We start from the raw sequence: 20,664 nt of genomic DNA, 5'->3' as shown, positions 1-20,664 counted from the left end.
GATGCTGGTGTGGATTTGGGACTACCTAGAAGGCCAACCGGGAAGTTATTTTTTCCTCATCTGAGAAAATCAACATGTTTTTGTGTTTGAGCAGCTGTGGAGTATTTGGGAGTGTTTTGTGAGTCAGGGCTCGTTTCTGCTGATCCTGATGGTACATCCGGCTCAGCCAGGGGAGCTCATGGCTGTCGGAGCTGAGCTATTTTGGTGGGACACAGGTTGGGGTTTTCATGCAGTTAGTACACATAGTGCAAATCCAGCCCCTTGACCAAGCACTTTGTGTGTCGGCTCCTAAAGCTCTGCTGAGAGGACAGAGAATCCCTGGGAAGCAGTGGCCCAGGTACCGGGTCCAGAACATCATCTGTGAGGCGGCAGCGGGGATCAGCTCCATCTCCATGATGCAGTTCCCTGGGGAATTCTTTGGTGGGAGTTGGTAACAATGAACACATTGTTTTCCCCTCAGGGATCACAGCCCTCTCTCTGCATACTGGGGAAAACTGGCATTTCTCATGTTGTGCATGTGCTGTGCATGCACTCCATGGGGGAGGAGGAAATGGTCCGTAGGGACCACTGGAAGGAAACGTAGGTGTGTCCTCAGCTGCTGTGTGTCAGGGTCTTGCAACATTTCCCTGACAAACATGGATTTTCAGAGTTCAGATCTAACCTGAAAATTTGTCCTTGTCTTAAAATGCTCTTGTTTAAGGGCAGAATGAACTTTTATTGTCTTTTGTTTGCTTATTTGTAAGTGTGTGGCTGAGTTAAACAGTTCTGTTTTCAAGCTGGAGAAGAAGAAAGCAAAATGCAAAGGTGGAGCTCCTGCTTACATTTGCTCTGGTTATTTGCACTGGCACGGCTCAAACCTGGTTTGGATTTTCCTTTTTGATTCCTTGTGGGACTCCTCATGCGTTGCTGAAGTTGTGGCTGAGTTGCTGCATGAAGGGCACCTGGCACTGCTGTCTGTGGGTCAGATGGATGCAGAAGCTTGGGAATGGCTTGTTCCCCCATGGAAGTCTCTGCTGCCTGCTCTTCCCCAAGCTGGGATACCAGTTGAAGTCACTTCCCACCTTCTGATGTGGACTGGGACATCCCATCCCTTCCCGGGAGCAGGGGATGGTGCAGCCCCATCGCTGTTCAGCTGTTCACACCCTCGGTGGGATCAGGTGAAGTTCCGGAATGCCTTTGCTCTGGGACTGTTGCTGGCCAATGATTGCCATGGTGTTGAGGTGTGGGGGGGTTCCTTTCATTTTAGTTTTTCCTCCTTAATTTGCAATGTGATGCCCAGGGAGTAGTATGTGATGAAGAATAGCCAAAGGGCTGCTGAACCCACTGTCTGCTCAGGCCCTGACCTTCTGGAGGAGCAGCAATTCCCACCTGGCTGTGTCCTAGGAAGAAGCAGAGGCAGTGCTGGCTGTACCAGCTGCTGCACAGCCAACCAATGTCATATAAGCAGGGACTATTTGGGTGTGGATAAGGGGGGTGAGGGTGCTGGCAGCCTGGCCTCTGGTGTTAAGTGAGGCAGCCCAAGCACATTCCTCCTGTGGTGCATGGGTTCTGCTGGTCCCTGTAGCTGTCACCACTGGATTGTCACTGCCACTTCTATTTCTGTGTGCTCAGGGACATGGTTTCCTCTCTTGGGAACAGAGGACCATTGCAGTCACAGAGATTGTGACCTCTGGGTTGCAATTAGCAAAAGCTAATTAAGGATGTGCACCTGTGACACCTCGAGCATCACAGACCCTGGCGTGGCACCTCCTGCCTCATTCTCCAGCCAAGGCTGCTCGCCCTGGGAGTGTGAGGGGGAGTGCAGGGCTGTGTCCCCCACAGCTCTGTCCTGTGGTGGTGGTTTCCTTCTGGTTTCAATTCTAAGCACTGAGGTAAAAAGCAGCAGCACAGCCTGGTTTGGGGCTCCGTTTGTGTTTCTGCTTTGTCAGAGGCCTGTGGCTTTTGCAGAGGTAGCAGCACTTTTTTGTTTGTGGTTTTTGGTTACCTGTGGTTGCTGTGAAAGGTTGAAGTGAGGATCCTGCTAGGTCCTTGCTGAGCAGGCTGTGTGTGGGGCACATGCTTCCTGAGCTGTTGGCTCTGGAGGTGTGTTTACACATAAATACAGCCCCAAGTTCTCCGTGTGGCTTCTGAGGCTGGCACCGGTGCTGGTGCTCCCCCCTCCTGCCCCACAGCCCTGCTGAGGGACTCTGTGCAGGGATGGAACTTCATTTTTACCAGAAGAGTAAAGTATTGTGACCACAAATGGTAAGAGTTGGCATGGCATTCTTAGGCTGGAAGGAGGAGTCCTTGAGGACTCCTGTTTGAATCCATCTTGGTGTGTTTCCATGGAAACACACTGAGCTGCACCACGAGCAGGAAGGGTCCTTGGCGCTGTTGGCAGTGCTGAGCCTTGGCACGCTGCTCTCAGGGGCATTCCAGATTGGAGCATGGCATTATTCCTTCAGCCTCGGGTCCTGGCGCTGGGGGAGCAGGACAGGCCCTCCAGCCACCCCTCCCTCCTGCCAGGCTTTGGGGGTGCAGAGCGAGGGCATTTGGCAGCTGAGTGCTTGTATCGGGAGGGAAAACATTTCCCAGTGTCTGTTAAAACGAGGCAGAATACGGACTTATCTCTCCCAGCATGGGATGGAGCCCCAGTTTTCCACACAGCAAGTCTCTTCCTGCTGGCCCCTTCCTGTGGTCAAGCCTCTTTCCTGTGGCCATGGCTCATCCCTTTCTGCATGGCCCCCCTGCCCTGCCCCATCCCTGGTGTCACCACGCCACTGTTCAGGTGCCACTGAGGGAAGGGCTGATTTGCCCCCCGGTGCCCTGCCTCGGGCCCTGGTACTGTCCCTGTGCTGGGCCCAGGCAGGAGCATCCTCTGTTCCTGTGGTGGCTGGTGCCAGCAGGCAGTGCTGGGGCAGAACCAGCTGTCAGCCAGCCCCGTTCCTGTCCCAGGGAACACCCCAGTCAACCAGCCCCATTCCTGTCCCAGGGAACACCCCAAAGCTGTGTTGGCACCATGGCAGCACACAGGGGCTCTGTCAGGAGCTGGGGTTCAGCAGAGGCTCCCTATGTGTAGGAGCCGTCTCCTTGGTCTGGAGGAGCCTGGTTTCGTTAAGAGCTCCTCAGGTGTGTGCAGTGCTGGCTCTTCTCTCTCTCTCCTTCTCCCTCTCCCTCTCTCATCTTCCACAGTTGTTTCCCTAAGGGAAGACCTGTGCCACCCCAGGGATGTCCTTGGCAGCCCCCTGCCTTCAGCTGTCATTAGCTCTGGGGTGCCACAGTCACCACTCGCAGCCAGGGCTTCCTACACCTCGCTGCTGAGGGTAAGGATAAGGATGGCTCCCCAAAATGAAAAAGATTCCTTGTTCCAAGTGCAGCCAAATAGCACTGGGCTAACTGTGGGGCATCCATTGTGTTTTTCACTATTAAGCTGATGTGAGTATGTGCACCTGGGTTTCCTTCAGCTGGACATTTGGCAAATAAACTTTCAGGCTAGACATATTTTGAAAGGAAAATGTAACTTTAATTGGCTATACTATTTCTTCTTTTCTGGTTAAAATATGCTGTGTTTGTCTTTTCAAACCTTTCTCTGCCATGGCCCTTCCCCCTGTTTCTGTAAAACCCAGAAGGCAGGAGCTTGCCAGGCCATTCCCTGCTGCAGGGGCTGGCATGGAAATGTGGCATGTGGAGACCCTCTGTCCCCACCACGCACCGTGTGTGGCACCTGCGTGTGCTGCCACGCTCCCCGCTCATGGGGACATGAAGACAGAGCCTCCCGATGCCTCATCACCTTCCCCTGGCCAGCAAACACAGAGGGGACAGAGGGACGGGTGGACAGATGGACGGATGCTGGCCGGGGGTGCTGCAATGAGCCGCCTCTGGTGACGCTGCTTTTGGGGGGGCTCAGGGACCCACCCTGGGCCGGGAGGGGTATTCGGAGGGAGGGACTGAAGGCCACCCGCTGATAACGGCGGTGAAGGGGCTGGATGGGGCTGCAGCAGCTCAGGGCTTGCAGGGGAAGGAACAAAGCTCCCCCTGAGCAAGGGCTGAATGAGCCTCCGGCCCAGCCTGAGTGAGCGCTGGGGGACTGAGGGAGATTATTTGCTGAGGTTTTCCATCAAGTCAATGACATCGTTCTGTGTGAGAGTTCACCCATTTACGTGCTCCAGCCCCTGGCAGCTGGGGCTAAATAGCAACATTCAGGCCTGAATCTGCTCATTCAGGAGCAAAGGTTTGACCCATCGGAGGGAGCTGCTGAAGGAGGCTTTTGAGGGGGAAGCAAGGACTGTGCTCTGAGCCCACGCTCCTCCCCATGCTGGGTACCTGGCTGTCCCCCTGCCCCTCCTGTCTGGGGACCCTGGGGAGGGCCAGGGGGCCCAGGGCACTCCTGACCTAGGGGCAGGGGAACAGAGCAGTCTGGGGACCTGCCAAGATTCCATGTGGGCCACTTGACTTGTCTTCCTCAACGTTCATTTCAGTGTTGTCCAGTTTTTCTCTCTCCTTCACAGCAGTGTTTCAGAACACCCCATGATTGCCACTGTGGTACTAAGTTCTATGTTTAAATTAAAAAAAACCCCAGCCATGTACACCAAAGTTTTTTATACAGCAATTACTCTCCTGGTTCAGGAAAGCACGGGTGGGAGCTGGTTGCACACTAATGTCTGTGCTGCCACAACTTTACCACTTGCAGCTTCCTGAACTTCAAAAAGTGCCATCTCCAGTGCACCCTCACAAAGGAGTCCAGCCTGGGGCCGTGCCTGTGGCTGGAGTCCCAAATTAGGGAAAATAGCAATGTAAATAAGAATATAAAATTATTCCTTTGCTTTTGTTCTGTTGCCTACATGCTATTTTCTGAGGTCAGGCAAGTGCAGCCTCCTTCTGTTTGTATCTCGGGAATTTGCTGTTGGAGAAGGACTTATCCCCCAGAGAGCACGTAGCTTTGTGCAGGAAGATGTGGTTGCTCGGATGAAGTGTCACCAGTGCTGGCCCTGGGTGGGTAACTGGGTTGGGCTCTGCTGCAGTGTTGCTGCCCTATCCCAGGGCTCCTCCATCCCCGGGGCTCTGAGCCAGCTGTGCAGGATGCAAAGGCACAAAGGATCTTTCTTTTGGCCAGAAACTTCTCTGGAAGGTCCAAAAATAATTTGGACTGAGCCACAGCCACCACCAGGCCACAGTGTCTTTGCTTCCAGCCCAGACGGTTCCTCAGCAGCAGGAGCAGCAGGTGCCCGGTGAGCCCAGCCAAGCCCAGCTCCCTGTGGCACTGTCCCTCTTCCCTCAGGGCCTGTCTGTGTCCGTGACCTCCAGGAGGGACAGTTATTTTGAGTTCTGCCTTTTTTCTCATGTTTATTTTCTGACTCTACAGATTTTTCTCACTTATAATGAAACAATTCCTGTGAACACTGGCCAGGCTGTCTGACAGCCCCTGTGCTCCAGGGAGCTGTGCTGATGCACGCAGAGCCCTGGGGTATCTCCTGTATGTTTTCCTGCAGGGAAGTGTGTCAGTGTCCCTTCCTGTACATGGCAGGACAGTAGTTGTACTGTGCAGTGCATCCATTAATGCTGCAGAAGCTTTTTCAAAGAGAAAAAAACACCAAACCCAGTGCTCTGCCTGCAGCCTCTGAGGATTATTAATGCAGCAACATTTGCTGCAGCGCTGAAATTCCTGATGCCTTTGCATTTTCCTAACCACCTCACTATGGTTACAGAGACTTACAGCCTCTGCAGAACTGTTGCAGAAACCCACAGCTGATTGCTCTGTCCTTTTCCAGGGTACTCCTCGGCGGTGCAGAAGTTCTCCCAGACCCTGCAATCCTTCCAGTTCGACTTCATTGGTGACACACTAACAGATGATGAGATTAATATTGGTGAGTTCTCCGCTTCTTTGATGCTGATTTTCAGTAACTGGAACAGTCTCCCTCTCTATGAATTAGCCTGCCTGATGGTTTTTAAGCAGCCTCAGGAGCCGGGTTCCAGGCAGCTCTTCCATAGCCTATTTTATGAAGTTGAACAGTCACGGGTCGAGTTTCACATTCCCAATTCAGCGGATAATATGTGGAGGTTTTCCATGGCTCCAGGCCTGCTCCATGCTGCCATGTACTGGGGAGGAGGCAATGCGGTGCTGCCCTCCCAGCCAGCTCCACTTCCCAGTGCCACCAGTGGAGCCCAGTGGGTGCTGCTCCCAAAGCTGCCTTCACTCCACTGCAACAAACTGCCCCACGTTGCAAAGGGACTGGGCCACAGACTGCTGGGAAAAAGGATGGCTGGATGTGTCTCGTAGGGAAAACAATGGCCAGTCTGTGCCTTGGGCAGGGCAGCTTGTGGCAGGAGTGTGGGGCTGCTGCTCCCCACACGTCTGTTTGGGGATTAGTGATCCTGGAGCCCTGTTCCACCCCTACCCTCCCCCGGCACAGCTCTGCGGGTCACACAGCAGTAACTGCCCCGGGAGCTGAACTGAGGCGCCCCAATGCCCCAAACCCAGCGTGTTTCACATCCATCTGCTCTTGGCTTAGGGGGTGGGTGGGTGCTGCAGGGGTGGCAGGGGGTAGGTGGGTGCTGCAGGGGTGGCAGGCTGCAGGGAGGACGACAGGGGATCCTCCAGCCCCCGAGGGTCTGACCCAGCCCCGTCAGACAAAGCCCTTGGGGCACCTGCCTGGGCTGAGGGACTGGGGCTGCCCACGGGGGGCACAGGGCAGTCAGTAGGCAGAGGCACGGGGCATTCACCAGGCTGGGGCACAGGGCCTTGCCAGGCTGCTCCGGGGCTGCACACAGGGGAAGAGAACAAAGAAAAGCAGCTTTTGTCAGGCGGTGGTTGAAGAGCAGCTGCAGGGGGACATTGCTGATGGCAGGTTTCAGATCTCTTGGACGCCATCGGAAGAGGAAGGAAGTGGAGCCTGTTCCTTGGGCTGTTGTATTTAAAGCCATGTGAAGCAGATTGCAGCCTGCCCCTCCAAGGCTGGTTTCCTTTATGGAAGGTCTCTAGGTGAAACATGCTGGAAATGACTCAGCCTCCAAATCTAATGGCAGCAGAGGTGCTGAGTTTCCAAACACATCTGAGTCAGGGAGGGGAGAACACTGCTGTGTAAATGCCCCTCCTGGGAGCAGAGAGGTCTGAGGCAAACAGCCTCCCAAGGAAAGGAGTGTCCCTTCTCTTAGCTGGAAGGGGCAAAGCTCTGACAGCCAAGTGAGACTGCTGGGAATGGCAGAGGTTGAAGGGAGGGATCGTGGGCGGGTGAGAGAAGGAGAGATCACAGCAGATATAAAACCCTCCATGTGAAAAGAGGCATGTTTCCCTTCAGTTTTGCTGGGGAGTATTTTTGCCTTTTCGAGAAGAGGTCCCTGGTTTCCCCAGGAAGAAGCCTGGGCTGTGTTCCTCCTCCCACCCAGACCCTGCTGTGCCTGCTGGGGCTGAGGCTCCCTTATTCCTGACACAGCAGCAGGGCGTTGACGTCTCTGTAGCAGCTTCCATCTCCTGCAAGGGTGCCAGGGATCTGCGTGGGAGCACAGAGCTCATTTGATGTGCAGGATATGGGAATGAAGCAAAACACTCACAGGCACTTCTTACAAGCTGCAGGGAACGTGTTTGGGTTGCAAATAAATAGAGTTAAAGGCGTGCTGCTCTCGTTGTGTGGGCAGAGAGCAGCCGGACACCCGGCCCGGTGGCTGTCAGGACTCTGGGTTGGTTTTGTCTGTCTTTGGTGTTGTCTGTCACGAGCAGCACTTTCCCCTGGGGACTTCAATGGTTACAGACACACCCACATTACCCCAGGGCTGCAGCCCCCCTGTGGTCCCCTCTGCAGTCCCCTCTGTTGTCCCTCCACCGTCACTCCCATGGTCCCTCCACTGTCACCACATGGGACCCAAACCAGCAGCTCCTTTAGAGATGAAGAGAGCAGTGAAATGGGATGGCACGTTCCTCCCTCCCAGGCATGGGAACCTGGAATCCTCTGGCAGTAAGGACGTTCCTGCAGTACTTTTGGCCGCCCAGCTGAGTCACTCCGGCATTCCCAGGTATGGCTGGGCAGGTGGTGGCTGTGCTGCAGGGGCTGGCAAGTGCTGACCCAGGCCAGTAGCACAGATCTATCCCAGTGCTCCCGGGCACTGCTGGACTGGCAGCGGCATCTGAGCCTTGTGTGTGTGGTGCAGGGACAAACTCAGTGGGCTGCTCCGTGACTGCAGCCAGGAAACATGTTCCTGGACTCTTCCTGTGGAGCAAAGGGGAAAAACCAGCTGAATGTTTTAGGCACTGACATATTCCCTGCAAGTTCAAGGAGGTATTTTTCCCTGTGATAATTCCTTTCCTGGCTCAGGCCACCGGTGTCCATGGGCTCCAGGTTTCCCGTGGCCCTGGGGGGCCACAGTGACATTCCCGCGTGGCCCGGGGGTGAGCGCGATGAGCCAGCGGCTGTTGCATTGCTGGAGCCCTCGCTGGAGGAGAGCTCAGAAGTTCCTGACTCATCAAGAAGGTCTGTTGTGCTGCTGCCGGCTGAGGGCCCGTGTCACGAGGCTGCGGTTGTTCCCTTTTGTGTCTGTCTCAGCAGCTGCAGAGCGAATCCTCTCACGCTGGATTTTAGCAGGACAGGTACCTCTTTGAAGGTGCCGCTTGTGCATGAGGGGAGGGGGCTGTCAGCCTGCACAGAGAGCAGAGGAGCACCCTCTCCCCTGAGCTGTGGGATGAGCTGTTCCTGTCCACGCCTCGCCGTACACCTGATGTGCTCTCTCATGTGCTGCCTGCCCTGCCCAGACACAGGGAGGGAGGGTGTGACCTGCAGGCACAGAGCTCTGGGGTTTGACAGAGCCATTCTGTGCTGTACACACCAGGCCAAGGGGGAGTGTGGGACCCGTCAGACCCATCCCACGCTGCGCTGAGCAGGCTGGAACTGTGGGAAGCTTTCCCAGCTATCTGCAGGTGGTTCCCAGGTGCACTGGGGTAATCAGGTTGTTCCCTGAGGCATCCAGCACACAGCCACGCTGTTTGCATGGGCAGATGTTGGCCCAGCCTTGCCTTGCAGCCCAGAGAGCTGGGAGTTTGCAGAGCCACTCAGCTCAGCGCTGTCAGTGCTCTGCTGCTGAGATGTTTCTTCCCCTGTGACAAATTCAGCTCCTTCCTGAATTCTCCTTCAGTGGGCAGGGACAGGGCCTGCGTGTTCCCTCGTGGTGTGGGGAAAGTCGGGTGCTCCAACCTAGTCTTCTTTTTCCCCAGGCTAAATTAGTCTAGTTTCAGATCGTTAAAGGAAAGCTTTCTTGCTATTTTTATTGTAGCTTGACTCCAGCTGCTGATCAGTGAGATCCTTTTGTTTCACTTTTAACATTTTGGGGAGCAGTGTCACTGTCTATGACCATTTCTACACCTGCTACCTTTCCTCCTGTACATGGACTTTGTGTTTCCTGTCACTGAATGTGACCTTTGTCATTCCAGGCTGTTTTCATTTTACACACATTGTCCTGGTGAGCACCTATGACTTTTCCCAGGCCAGAGGTGCCAGACCCGTCCTGGTGCTGCCAGTGGCTGTCCAGGTGGGACAGGCAGCCCCATCCTGCCCATAGCCTCTTATATGGCAGACCCTGTCCTGATGCTGGCCCTGGGGACAGTGGCTACCCCTTCCCCATGTTTGCATCTTCCCTGCCACCTTTCCTAATGAAAGCTAATTAACATCCTCTTCTCTTTCCAGGGCCTTCTCTCCATCATTGCTCTGGGCAGGAAACCCTCTTCTCCAGTGCATAAATAAATACACCTTGTGGCCAGCCTGCATGTGGCTTTGCCTCACCCGGTTTCTGCCAAAAGGAGCCACCTCTTCTCTGTTTTTGGCAAGGCTTTAGCCAGCCATGCTGGGGGCACAGCCCCATTGCGGTGTCCCAGCACGTGTCCCACACTCCAGTGCCATGTCCCAGCCCCCCTGACCAGCCTCTTCTTTTCTTACAGCTGAGTCCTTTAAGGAGTTTGCAGAGCTGCTGCAGGAGGTAGAACTGGAGAGGTCCATGATGGTAAGGTGATCAAAACTGGGCTCTGTCATTCCCACCGTGGTTAAATGCCAAATTGTGGCCAGAGCACCATGTGCCTCGGTGTGAGGCTTCCCATAGCAGGGAAGCTGGGAGCACTGGGAATGTTGTGCTTTGTACCATGTCTGCTCCACGGTGCCCTGAGCACAGGGGAGGCACTGGGTGGGGAGGGCTGAGGTGTCCCAGCAGTGTCCCAAACCTCTGTGGTGTGCAGGCACTCCCGGAACCCCCGGCCCAGCAGCAGGAGCAGGCTGGCTCTGCAGGGCCAGATGTGTCCGAGCTCCTCACCAGCTGGTTCTGTGCTGAAACCAGGCATTAAAGAATGAGATGTGGTTTTGCTCTGGTTTTGCTTGGTGCAGGCAGGCAGTGCCCCTGTGCCACTGATCCCCTGCCCGTGCCAGCCCAGCTCCTGCAGGGCCATGCACTGCCGTGTGCCCTCTGCCTCTCCAGAGCTCCTCCAGAGCAAGTGCTGGCTTCCCATCTCACTCCTAATTCCAGGAAAAATATGAAGGTTAGGCTCGGTGAAGAGCTTACAGCATGCCAGGAATGTGCTGCTTGGCTCTGTGTTCCTTTGCCTCGTGCGGCTGCGGGAGCTCGTGCCAGGCTGGGCCAGTGCCACAGGGGTGGCTGTGCCAGAGGGTCCATGGGCAGGCAGGGAACGGCAGGAAACCAGGAAAGCGTGAGATACTTCTGTATTAATAATTACAGTGGCTCTTTGGCAGTGGGGGAGCAGTGGAAGGAACTGTTTCAGGTATCGTGGGCGCTGTCCAGCTTTCCGAAGTTGGGGTTTTTTGCCCTCCACTTGTAGGATCAGTTGTTTACAGCAGCCCCTCAGGAGGTTTCACACTCTCACCGTGTTCATCAGCTTTAAATTCCCTGAAGAGCTGTGGCAGAGTGTTGTCCTGTCCCCTTCTCTTCCCCTCTCCCTTCTCTGGTCCTTGGGACAGAGCCTGTCACAGAAGTGGGGATGGGAAGAGACAGAAAATTGATCTCAGTGCCAGGGGGGAGCTGGAGCCAGTGAGTTTCCTTTGGATTCATGGAAAGGGAGTGCAGAGCATGTCCCAGGAAAGCATCTCTCAGACATGAGACAGGAGTAGAAGAGTCACAGGCAGGCTTTCCCTTTTCCCTAGCTGGATCTGGCTGGATCTTGGGAGAAGGGAAGTCTATAATTTTTTGAGAGCAGTGTTGTAAGATCAGGATGGAGGATGTCCCCGAACCCTCCTGTGCTGTGGTTGGGGGTTGTTGGGTGTTACTGATGGGGAAGAGCGGGCAAAGGTGGGTTAAGTGACTTCACCTACAGACAGAGAAGTTTTCAGTCAAACACATTAAAATCTGAGAGTTCTTGGCTTCTAGCCCTGTTGAGCCTCTGTTTAGGAGAAAACCGATCCATGTCCTGCAATTAAAGTGTTTTTTCTTTGCACTGTAGGTGCAGAATGCGAGTGATTTGCTGATCAAACCTTTGGAAAACTTCCGGAAGGAGCAGATAGGCTTCACCAAGGTAAGGGTTGTTTGTTTCTTTCTTTTCAATGTAAACAGATTTGTTTTCTGTTACTGTGTCTGAATTCAGATTTTTCTCCTGTTGTGAACAAGCAGACAGTTGCTGTACTACATTCTGACTTCAGGCTCTCAGAAACTCCCTGTTCAATGCTGGCTTTCAGCCGCTGGCACAAGGGCTCGTGCTGTGACTTTTAGTCTGATTTTTCAATCATAAGAGGCTCCAAAACCTTTTCTGAATTCTTTAGGTTCTCTCCTGGCCTGATTCCCAAACTCTCTCCATTCTGAGCAAGGAGTGCTTGTTTCGATCAGGAGATCCTCCTTGCTGCTTTCTTGCCTCTCCCCTTTGTTCACTCAGTGCTACTGAGAATAAAATACTTTCTGCAGAGAAGTGTGTGGTAGAGGGGGAGGGAGGGAGGGAGGGAGGGAAGAAGGAAGGGAAGAGGGGAGAGAAGCAAAGGCCGACAGGCAGAACCTGATTATAGTCATAGGGCATTTGTTATGAAACATTTACATAAAGCATCTAGTGAGTCTGTCAGTTGGACCAAATTTTTAAAGAAACAAACTGTAAAAAGCAAATTCTGCACATATGAAGCAGAAAAGGTAATTTTTCCCTTGTCTGCTATCAAGAAATCCAGGTTCCACATTACTCGGCAGCAGCCTGAAATGGGGTTGGCTCTGACCCAGCTCCGAAATGGAGATGTTTTGGAGAACACTTGAGGCTTGGATTCAGCCCAGCCCATCTGGAGGCTTTGACTTTTAATAAATACAGGGTTTGAGAAGAGGTACTCAATCACCCTCCTGCCCTTTGCCATTCCCTGCACGGCTGGGTGTGTGTAACTCTCTGAGGAGCCGCGGCCACAGCTCTTGGTCTTGTGTCCCTCAGGCTGTTTCCTTCCCAGGGAGCCCTTAGGGTGTGTAAGGATCCCTTTGTCCACAGCCCAGAGCGTGCTGTGCCCCGGGAGCTGCCTCCACCCAGGGGCCACATATCCCGTGTCCCACTCCAGAGTGGCTGTGCCCAGTAGGCTTGGTGCTGTTCCCTGGCAGTGGGGTGCCCTGAGCACTGCCATGCATTTCCCTGGCAGCCTGCAGCCCTTCCTTGGTCCCTGCGGACACACAGGGCCCTCTGGGTGGAGGGGTCGTGTGGTGACAGTGGCAGGACACTGCTCAGAGCAGTTGGAGAGGTGGTGGAGGCCAGGGACTCATTGTAGGTGGCTCAGAGGTCATCGTGGTTTGGCTTTGGGTTTTGTTTCTTGTGAGGAATACAAGGTGTGCAGAGGGTTGTGCCGTGGCTCACCCCCAGCGCTCCAATCGGGAGCTCGCAGGGCAGCGCCTCGCGCCCACCGTGATCCAACAGGGATGCACAGAGAGGTTCTGCTCTTCCCAGCGCTGCCCCACGGCCTGGAGGCACTGTGAGTTTGGGAACGAGCCTCAGCCACTCCAGCCCCTTGCCCTCACCTCCAGTGATCCCTGAGAGGAGCCTGTGCCACTCTGCTGGCCTGGAGCCCATGGGCTGCACCTCAGGGATTGCTCCAGGCACAGAGCCTTGCTTCACCTGCCAGCCTGCAGAGCTCCTCTGGCTCATCCCCATCCCACAGCAGAAGGTGTGAAATACAGACAAGGCTCCTCACAGTGGGGCTCTGTCAGCACAGGTCCCTCACCAGCATCACCCCGGAGTCCTTCAAGATCCACCCCAGGGGCAGAGGCCAGGGCTGGGCTGTGGGACAGGCTGGAGACATGACACAGGGAATCTGTGCCCTCTGCTTCATTTCCGTATTTTGGCAGCGTCACCTTCTGTGAGATGTTTTCTGTTCCCTGTGTGAGCTGCTGGAGCCAGATAGGAAGAGCCCTTGAATTGGGGCTTTGTGATGCCTCTGGCTGGAGCACAGCCAGTCGGTCTGACCAGCACATCTGAGTCCGCATTCACCCGCTCTCCTGGGAGGAATGGAATCTGCTTGGGCAGAGGGTGTGCTCCCACACAGGGCAGCCCCCGGGCTGTCACTGGGACCCCCTCCAGCCACCTTCCCCTGCCACAGCCCCGTGAGATCACTGCTCTGCCCATGACTTGCTGATCGATGTGTACATGCGCAGACGTCACGGATCAAAGCGAGGATCCAGGACCCTCTGAGCTGACCCATTTCCCAGCGCTGGCACCTCCCTCTGCTTGAAAGCCGAGGAGCTGGAGGGGGTTTATGGCGGGGGTGAGTGTGGAAAGGAGCCAGCACACACAGAGGAGCCTGTCCCTCCCTCCCCACAGCCCTGGCACTCAGCTCCACACTGTGGGGCTGGAGTACTTTTGGAAGAGCCTGGCTGCACTCACTGTGTTGAGGAGGATTTGAATAGGAAAAGTTTCGTTCCAATTCCACTTGGAAGGAGACAGCTTTTTTTTTTTAAAAAAAAAGAAGACCCAAACACAAAAGCAGAAACACAAAGCAAACCGAAAAGTCAGAGGGGAAAAACTGTTTTGGATGCACTGTAAGGGTGGGAGGAATGTTCACTGTGCTCAGGGATGCTGAATAGCTGCAGTGTTTGTCAAAAGTTCTTCCATAGGAGATAATGTATTCATAACAGGACTTAGTTAATTCTATTATTAGTTTCACTAATTATAATTTTAAAAGAAAGGGAGGACAGTAACTTCTATTTGCTTTCATCTCTGTGGTAGCAAGGCCTAAGGAGCATTTGAGAGAAACCAGTGGGTGAGGGAAAAACACCAGGATAAACTGAGTGGGGTTTGATGGAAATGCTCTTTCTACACCCCTCAACTTGACTCTTTAGAATTTATCTTTTTTTGTGTTAACTGCTGATGCCTTATAAAAAGGAGTTGTGATGATCCTGCACCCACTGACCCTCCACCTGAACCCCTCAGGTTTGTGTGGATGTGGGGCCTTCCAACAGGCAAAGGAGAGAAGTGGCCCTGTGAGACAGGCTCCCTGTTTGCCACTCACTCCACCTCTCCTAGGATGGGAATTTCAGAGGATCCTAATTAGCACCTAATGATTAAGGGCAAGTTTTGGCAAATTCTTTCGCCCCTTTTCCCCCGATCAGCTGGAGCTGATGGCAGCCGAGGGGTTCCGGCGTCACTGGAGCTGGGTCACCTGCCAGACCAGGCAGCCAGTGCTTTCCTGGGGGCTCCTGCTCATTCCTGGTTAAAGCAGCACCTGCCAAAGCTCCAAGTGTGGAGCTTTCCCAGAGCCCCCTCCTGCCTGCACTCCTGTGGGATCCGCTCGGTCGCTCCCGGTGAGCAATAAATGGCAGTCGGGTGGCTCTTGGACCTTGGTGCTGCCCTTTGCTGAATATTCATGAGGAACTAATTCATGCTCGTGTTTCCAGATTGTGCTTCAGTCTGGGTGGTTTTTTGTGTTGTTTTTTGTCTTGGCTCACTCTGTTCAGCAGCCAATGAGCTGTTAAAGCCTCGGCTTGGCAATCAGAGGGATTTGTAGGTCATCCTTCTGCTGTTCAGTTATATGCTAATTAGCCAGAGTGGGAATGATTGGCAGGCATTAATGGCCCAGACAGCCCAGGAGTGTGACCTTACAGACAGACACAGAAACTGCTGCTCCACAAACACTTTCACTGCGCTGGGTTTGGGTTTGCTGCTCGGGATAGTCACGAGGGTGGTGGTTTGTTTTGACAGTCCTTCCTGGCCTCGCCCCCGCAGCTGCAGCACTGCTTAAATTAGGAATCACCCTTGGAGGACTCCCTGCTCCTCTGGATTTGATGTGGATCTCTCTATTCTGAGGTGTGAAGTTGCTAATGCAGAGTCACAGTACCCAATATTGCAGGGGGTGATTCCAGAAGATGCACTTCCCTTCAGAGCTCTGGTAATTCCAGGAGCTGCAGGGCAGAAGTTGTAATTGCTGGGGTGAAAAGGTTTGCTGGGTTAAGCCTGCCCTGCTCTGGACAGTTACATATAAGCAGCAATAGTCAAATTGGTGTCTCTGCATTTCCCCATGGTAATTGTGCTTTCCCAACAGCCAAGTCAGGACTCTTGTGAGGTGAGAATTCCTTCTCCCGGAAAGGCAGCTGGCAGGAACACTTGTTACTGTTAATGGGAGCCAACTGTGTTGAGCCCAGGCATGGGTTTTGGGAGCCCCCAGGCATCCTGCCACGTAGGACATCCCGACAGACAAATGGAGCAGTCCATGCAAGTGGAATGGGGAAGCAAAATTTCATGGCAGGGGAGGCTGCAAACTCTGCAGTCACTACTGAATGCATGAGGAAAATCCCTATAGCCACCAGTCTGGCTGATTTGTGGTGGCACTGGTGTGTGTTTGCATATCCATGGATTTCTGAGTGGGGGCAAGAGAACAGGATTTCAGGGCTTTCAGAAAGTAGGTGTTGAAAGATACCGTTAATTCTCAGGAAGCTGGGGTGTCCTAACTCTGCCTTCTACCTTCTTGAGCTTTCCAAGGCCGGACAGAGGATCTGGGCATCCTGTATATACCCTGCAGTATGTACACACCAGTGCTCAGCTGCTTGAATCTGGCACTGAGGCTGCTGCCAGGCTGGAATTCCCTGATTTTAGCAATTTAGTTGCTAAAACATCAGTTACCATCTGATGTGGCTATTTGTCAACCTGGGCTCTACTCATGGTTGTGTCTTGATTTCTGAGTCCTCTGTGGTTTCCCAGTCAGTGCAAGGCAGGAACCAACATCCTGGTCCTCAGCCCTGCTCCCTGCCTGCTCTCAGGGCTTCCTTCTCGAGTGTCTCTGGTTGCTCTTGTTGGTCTGTGCTCTCTTTGCACCACTGCTGGCAGGGACAGGAGGACTTCCTGCCCACGTGTCACCCTTACAGGCTTCTGCTTTCCTTTTACTACCCTTCAGAAACACACAGTAAAAGCTTCAGAACAGAAAATTGCCAAACTCTAACAAACCTTTCCTTGACCCTGATGTGTTTCTGACCTTGCAGTGTTTGCCCTGTTGTTTCTGAGCTGAGCACATCAGCAGATGGTGAACAGGGTTTTGATGTGTGAGCACGTCTCAAGTTTACTGGACACTGAAGAGGTTGAGAGGGGGAACAACACCTCATCAGGGGGCTTTTGCCACGATGCTGACATGACAAAATACTTCCTGTGCCACGGAGTATTGCCAGAGCTGGGTCCTGAGGTGTAACTGCATCCAGGGTAGGCAACGGGCTGTGAAGGCAGAGTGAATGGGAAATGACCTTCTCTTCTGGCTGGGTTGACCAGAATTTGTCTATGGGAATACAGAATTGCATAAAGGATCTTGGTGTTGATGCATGTTCTTATCTGGAAAATGCCAATAACTGGTTCTGTTTCACCTCTTGCATCTACAGGAAAGAAAGAAAAAGTTTGAGAAGGATGGTGAGAAGTTTTACTCTATGCTGGATCGCCACCTGCACTTGTCTTCCAAAAAGAAGGAATCCCAGTTACAGGAGGTGTGGATGGAGTTTCCTTCAGAGTTGGGTCCAGAAGCAACACTACCAGCTACTCTAGATCTTAAAAAAAAAGGGGGGGCGGAATTAATCCTTCCAGTAATCTGTTGAAGTTGATAATCAGTTAAATGTACTCAAAGCCTGGATTCTCTGGGTGAGACCAGGGAAATCAAGCTTGTAGTTCTCTGTGTGTGTTGGATGCTGGGAGTGGCTTTATGTGTTGTCACCTTATTGCCACCCTCATGGTGTAGGACAGTGACCAGGGGCACTGGCACAGCTGGGGACTGGCCACCCTTTCACCTGGGGAACTGCTCTGGCTGAAATAACCCATTATTATTCCTTTTGCTGGCCTGCTGTTGTCTCACTGCTGGTGCTTTTGGGTGGCTGTGGGGGCAGGCAGAGGAGATGTGTCCCATGGTCCTGCCCTGCTGCAGCTCCAGAATTGCTGGTTCCAGGTTGCAGATGGAGTCAGGCAAGAGGGTGGTGACAGTGAACTTGTCCTACCAGGGCTGCGGGTGGAGAAGGGGCTTGTGCTAAAATAACAAATGAGCTTTGGGAAGGCCTTGTCCTTGCAGAGTGGGGTGAGGTTCTGGATCCATGAATGAAAGGGAGGCAGAAATAGGCAAACTGAGAAGAATATCCAATATCCCAGTTCAGACCTGGAGTGGAGACCTGGCAGACTGTTTTTAGTGAGGACAAAGCTACCTGTGGGCTGATAGACAAAAGCGACTCAAGTATTGTAGAACTACACGTGATGTATTTTCTTTTTCCACCTCTCCCTCCTTCTTCCAGGCTGACCTTCAAGTGGACAAAGAGAGACACAATTTCTTTGAGTCCTCCCTCGAGTACGTGTACCAGATCCAGGAAGTACAAGAAAGCAAGAAATTCAGTATTGTGGAGCCGGTAGGAGCTTCCTTTTCTCTCAGCCTCGTTGGCTGGTGCTCAGGTGTGCTGATGTGTTACCTGCTCTGCTCACCTGTCACAGCCTGGCCTGCAGCGCTCCCACCTGTGGCTGAGTGCAGGGACCTGGGTGGTGGCTCTGCCCAGGTGCCAGGTGTGGTGGGATCCTGTGGATTTTGTGGATGAGCACTCTCCAGATCTGCTCTGGGTCTCCCCACAGGGTCTTTTGTTCTGGGAGTGTTTTATTCAGACAGATGTGTGGGTGGTAGCCTGGGCTTTAGAGACACTGTGTTTGATAAGTCATGCTGAGGCTGGCATCACTCCAAAGCTGTAAGGAAAAAAGAATTGTAATTTCTGAAACCTGGCTGTCTGTCCATCCTTCCTCCAATGAGAAATACAGAAGTTCAGTCTGTCCTTTCCCTCGTTGCAGGTGCTGGCTTTTCTCCACAGCCTCTTCACTTACAACAATCTCACAGTGGAGCTGACGCAGGATTTTCTCCCCTACAAGCAGCAGCTCCAGCTCAGCCTGCAGAATGTGAGTCCCTGCCCAGCTGCAGGACTTTTCCATTGACTTCTGTTCTCGTTTGGATTTACATGCCTCTGATGGCAAGGCCTTTCCACCCGAGCAGCCTGGCCATGTTTCCACTGGGGGAGGTTGCAGATACAGTCGTTTCCTTCTCAGCTCACCTGTGTTTTCCCCCCTCCTGCCCAGCAGAGTCTGCAGGTCTATGGGAGTGTTTTCTCTGTCTGGAAGGGGCTATTGCAGTCACATCATTTAACCTGGTGCATAAACAAACCTGAGATTGTCTTCCAGTGTAATGAGATTGAAATTGTACTCTGAAAAGGCCTCTAACCTTGATCCTAATAGTACTGGCTTACTACAGGCTTACTACAGGCTTTGGTAAGCTCCTCTGCTGGCCAAGTGTGCTCATGGGGTAAAATATCTGGGTCCTGTTTCCTTTATCCTCAGTCTTTCCTTGCTGGCCCTCATTCCCGTGGAACAACAGCCATAAAGCTGAGCCAAGCTGGGTTTGCTGCTGGCTCATTAATTGGTCCAAGTGGTGTTCCATCAAAATGCCTGAATTGTGTACCCTGTGTTGACAGGACTTCCCTGCCAAGCAGTGTAGCATGAGCCTTTGAGGAACCAACACCTTTGGGAGGAGAACACACCTGTCACCAGGAGAATCTCAGGTGCCAGGAGAATCTCAGGTGCTGCCTCTGCTCCACTCAGCCCAGAAATGTGCTGAGGTTCTTTTACTGAGGGAACAAGTGGCCTCCCAGCTGTGCCTCCTCAGCACCATCTCCATGCACCGTGTGTCAAACCTTGTGTCAAACCTTGTGTCAAACCTTGACTCTTCAATTATCTCTAAGAGCCCAGTGCTTCTCATAGCCAGAGTTTCCATGAGGATTTGTGGAGTGGCTTCCAAATTTTGTATCTTGGGGACCAATTCATTTCTGCCAGAGCACCTCAGATTTATCCAGGAATACTTGCAGCTCACTCTTTGCTCATATTCAAACGTGCTTCTATTTGTTTTCTCTTCCCAGACAAGGAATCACTTTTCCAGCACGCGGGAGGAGCTGGAAGACCTGAAGAAGAGGATGAAGGAAGCGCCCCTAACCTGCAAACTCCCTGGGCAGCCGACCATCGAGGGCTACCTCTACACTCAGGAGAAATGTAATGGCTTTGGGATGCACCTGGATGTGTTAGGGAATGTGCAGGCCTGGGCTACCCTGACATAGCCCTGCTGTGGGATGCGCTCGGCTCCCGAGCCCAGGCCAGTCCTGCTGCACCAGGTGTCACCACTGCCAGGGCACGGGGTGTCCAGGGTTACAGCACTGCCAAGACATGGAGTGTCCAGGGTTACAGCACTGCCAGGGCACAGGGCAGCACATCCTGCCAGTGCCTGAGGTGCCTGGGGAAGCACTGGCAGCTCCAGCTGGCAGCTCTGCAGTGGTGGCACAGAGCTCTCTCTGGGTCCCAGGAGCCGTGTCAGCACGGGGCTGATTGCCCTGTGCTCCGATGAGATGGGATTTATGACTCTGGAGCTCTGGCACACTGTGCCTGGGCTCTGTTTTATCTGACCGAGTCTGGTGTCCTGCCCAGCCTCAGCCTCTGCAAGCAGCTGAGCACAGCTGAGGTGGGAACTGTGCTAAGCTAAGCTGCTGAGAGCAAAACTTGTGATTCTGAGCAGAGTCAAATTAAACCAAATTTAGCCTTTTCCAAACCCTGGCTGCAGCTCTCCATGGCCATGCAGCAGGAATGTTCAGGGGATATGAATCTGTGCAGAGCTGTGACCTCTGAGGCTACAGACAACTTTGTGAGCAGTTAATTTTTAATGATATACACAAATCTATTTATACATGTATTTTTATATCTGTTCATCCTGCTTTTAGAAGAAAACAGTAATTTAGCCCCTGTGGCATGTTCCTGCAGGCAAGTGGCTATTTGCTACCTCTGTTTATGTTTCCATATAAATAGAGTATAAAGAGTTGTTCCTCCAGACAACTGCAACTTAAAAGCAAATTCAAGAAAAAATACCAGTTGAAGTATTTCCTATAAAGGGGTTCAGGTAAGACAACAGAAAAAAGTGACAATAAATCCAGTGTGATAGAGATAGGAACTTCAGGGTATTTTAAAGCTGCTGTTTTCTTTATTACTGAGTTTTCACCAACATGAAAAAGTAGTGGTGTGTGTGGAACAAGCATTCGGGACACGTAGGATCCTGCCAGTGGAGGTCTTGGCTAGGCTTGGCCAAACCAGCCTGGCTTGTGCCCAGAGTTCCACAAACACCCTTTCAGTCAGCAGCGCTTGGGAGGGCATTGGAGGCAGTAGCTGCCCTGCACTCCTCTCCTCCTGCTCCTCCTCCCTTCCTCTCCTTCTCCTCTTCCTTCTGCTCCTCC

The 20,664-nt window shown here is 53.0% G+C and overlaps 1 protein-coding gene across 3 annotated transcripts in view; it reads left to right on the top strand.

Annotated features, from left to right (window-relative positions):
• OPHN1 (oligophrenin 1) overlaps positions 1-20,664 on the top strand; it is a 51,569-nt gene that overhangs the window by 11,193 nt on the left and 19,712 nt on the right. For all 3 annotated transcript variants that reach the window (XM_027690698.1, XM_027690697.1, XM_027690696.1), the window contains exons 2-8: positions 5,748-5,843; positions 9,899-9,960; positions 11,402-11,473; positions 16,765-16,866; positions 17,656-17,766; positions 18,194-18,298; positions 19,309-19,438. In XM_027690698.1, coding sequence (XP_027546499.1) covers positions 5,748-5,843; positions 9,899-9,960; positions 11,402-11,473; positions 16,765-16,866; positions 17,656-17,766; positions 18,194-18,298; positions 19,309-19,438 — 678 coding nt within the window. The remainder of the gene's footprint in view (positions 1-5,747; positions 5,844-9,898; positions 9,961-11,401; positions 11,474-16,764; positions 16,867-17,655; positions 17,767-18,193; positions 18,299-19,308; positions 19,439-20,664) is intronic.

This window comes from Neopelma chrysocephalum, unplaced genomic scaffold (assembly GCF_003984885.1).
Source record: "Neopelma chrysocephalum unplaced genomic scaffold, ASM398488v2 Primary Assembly neopelma1_81, whole genome shotgun sequence".
NCBI classification, from domain to species: domain Eukaryota; kingdom Metazoa; phylum Chordata; class Aves; order Passeriformes; family Pipridae; genus Neopelma; species Neopelma chrysocephalum.
This window is presented reverse-complemented; position numbering and strand designations above follow the sequence as displayed.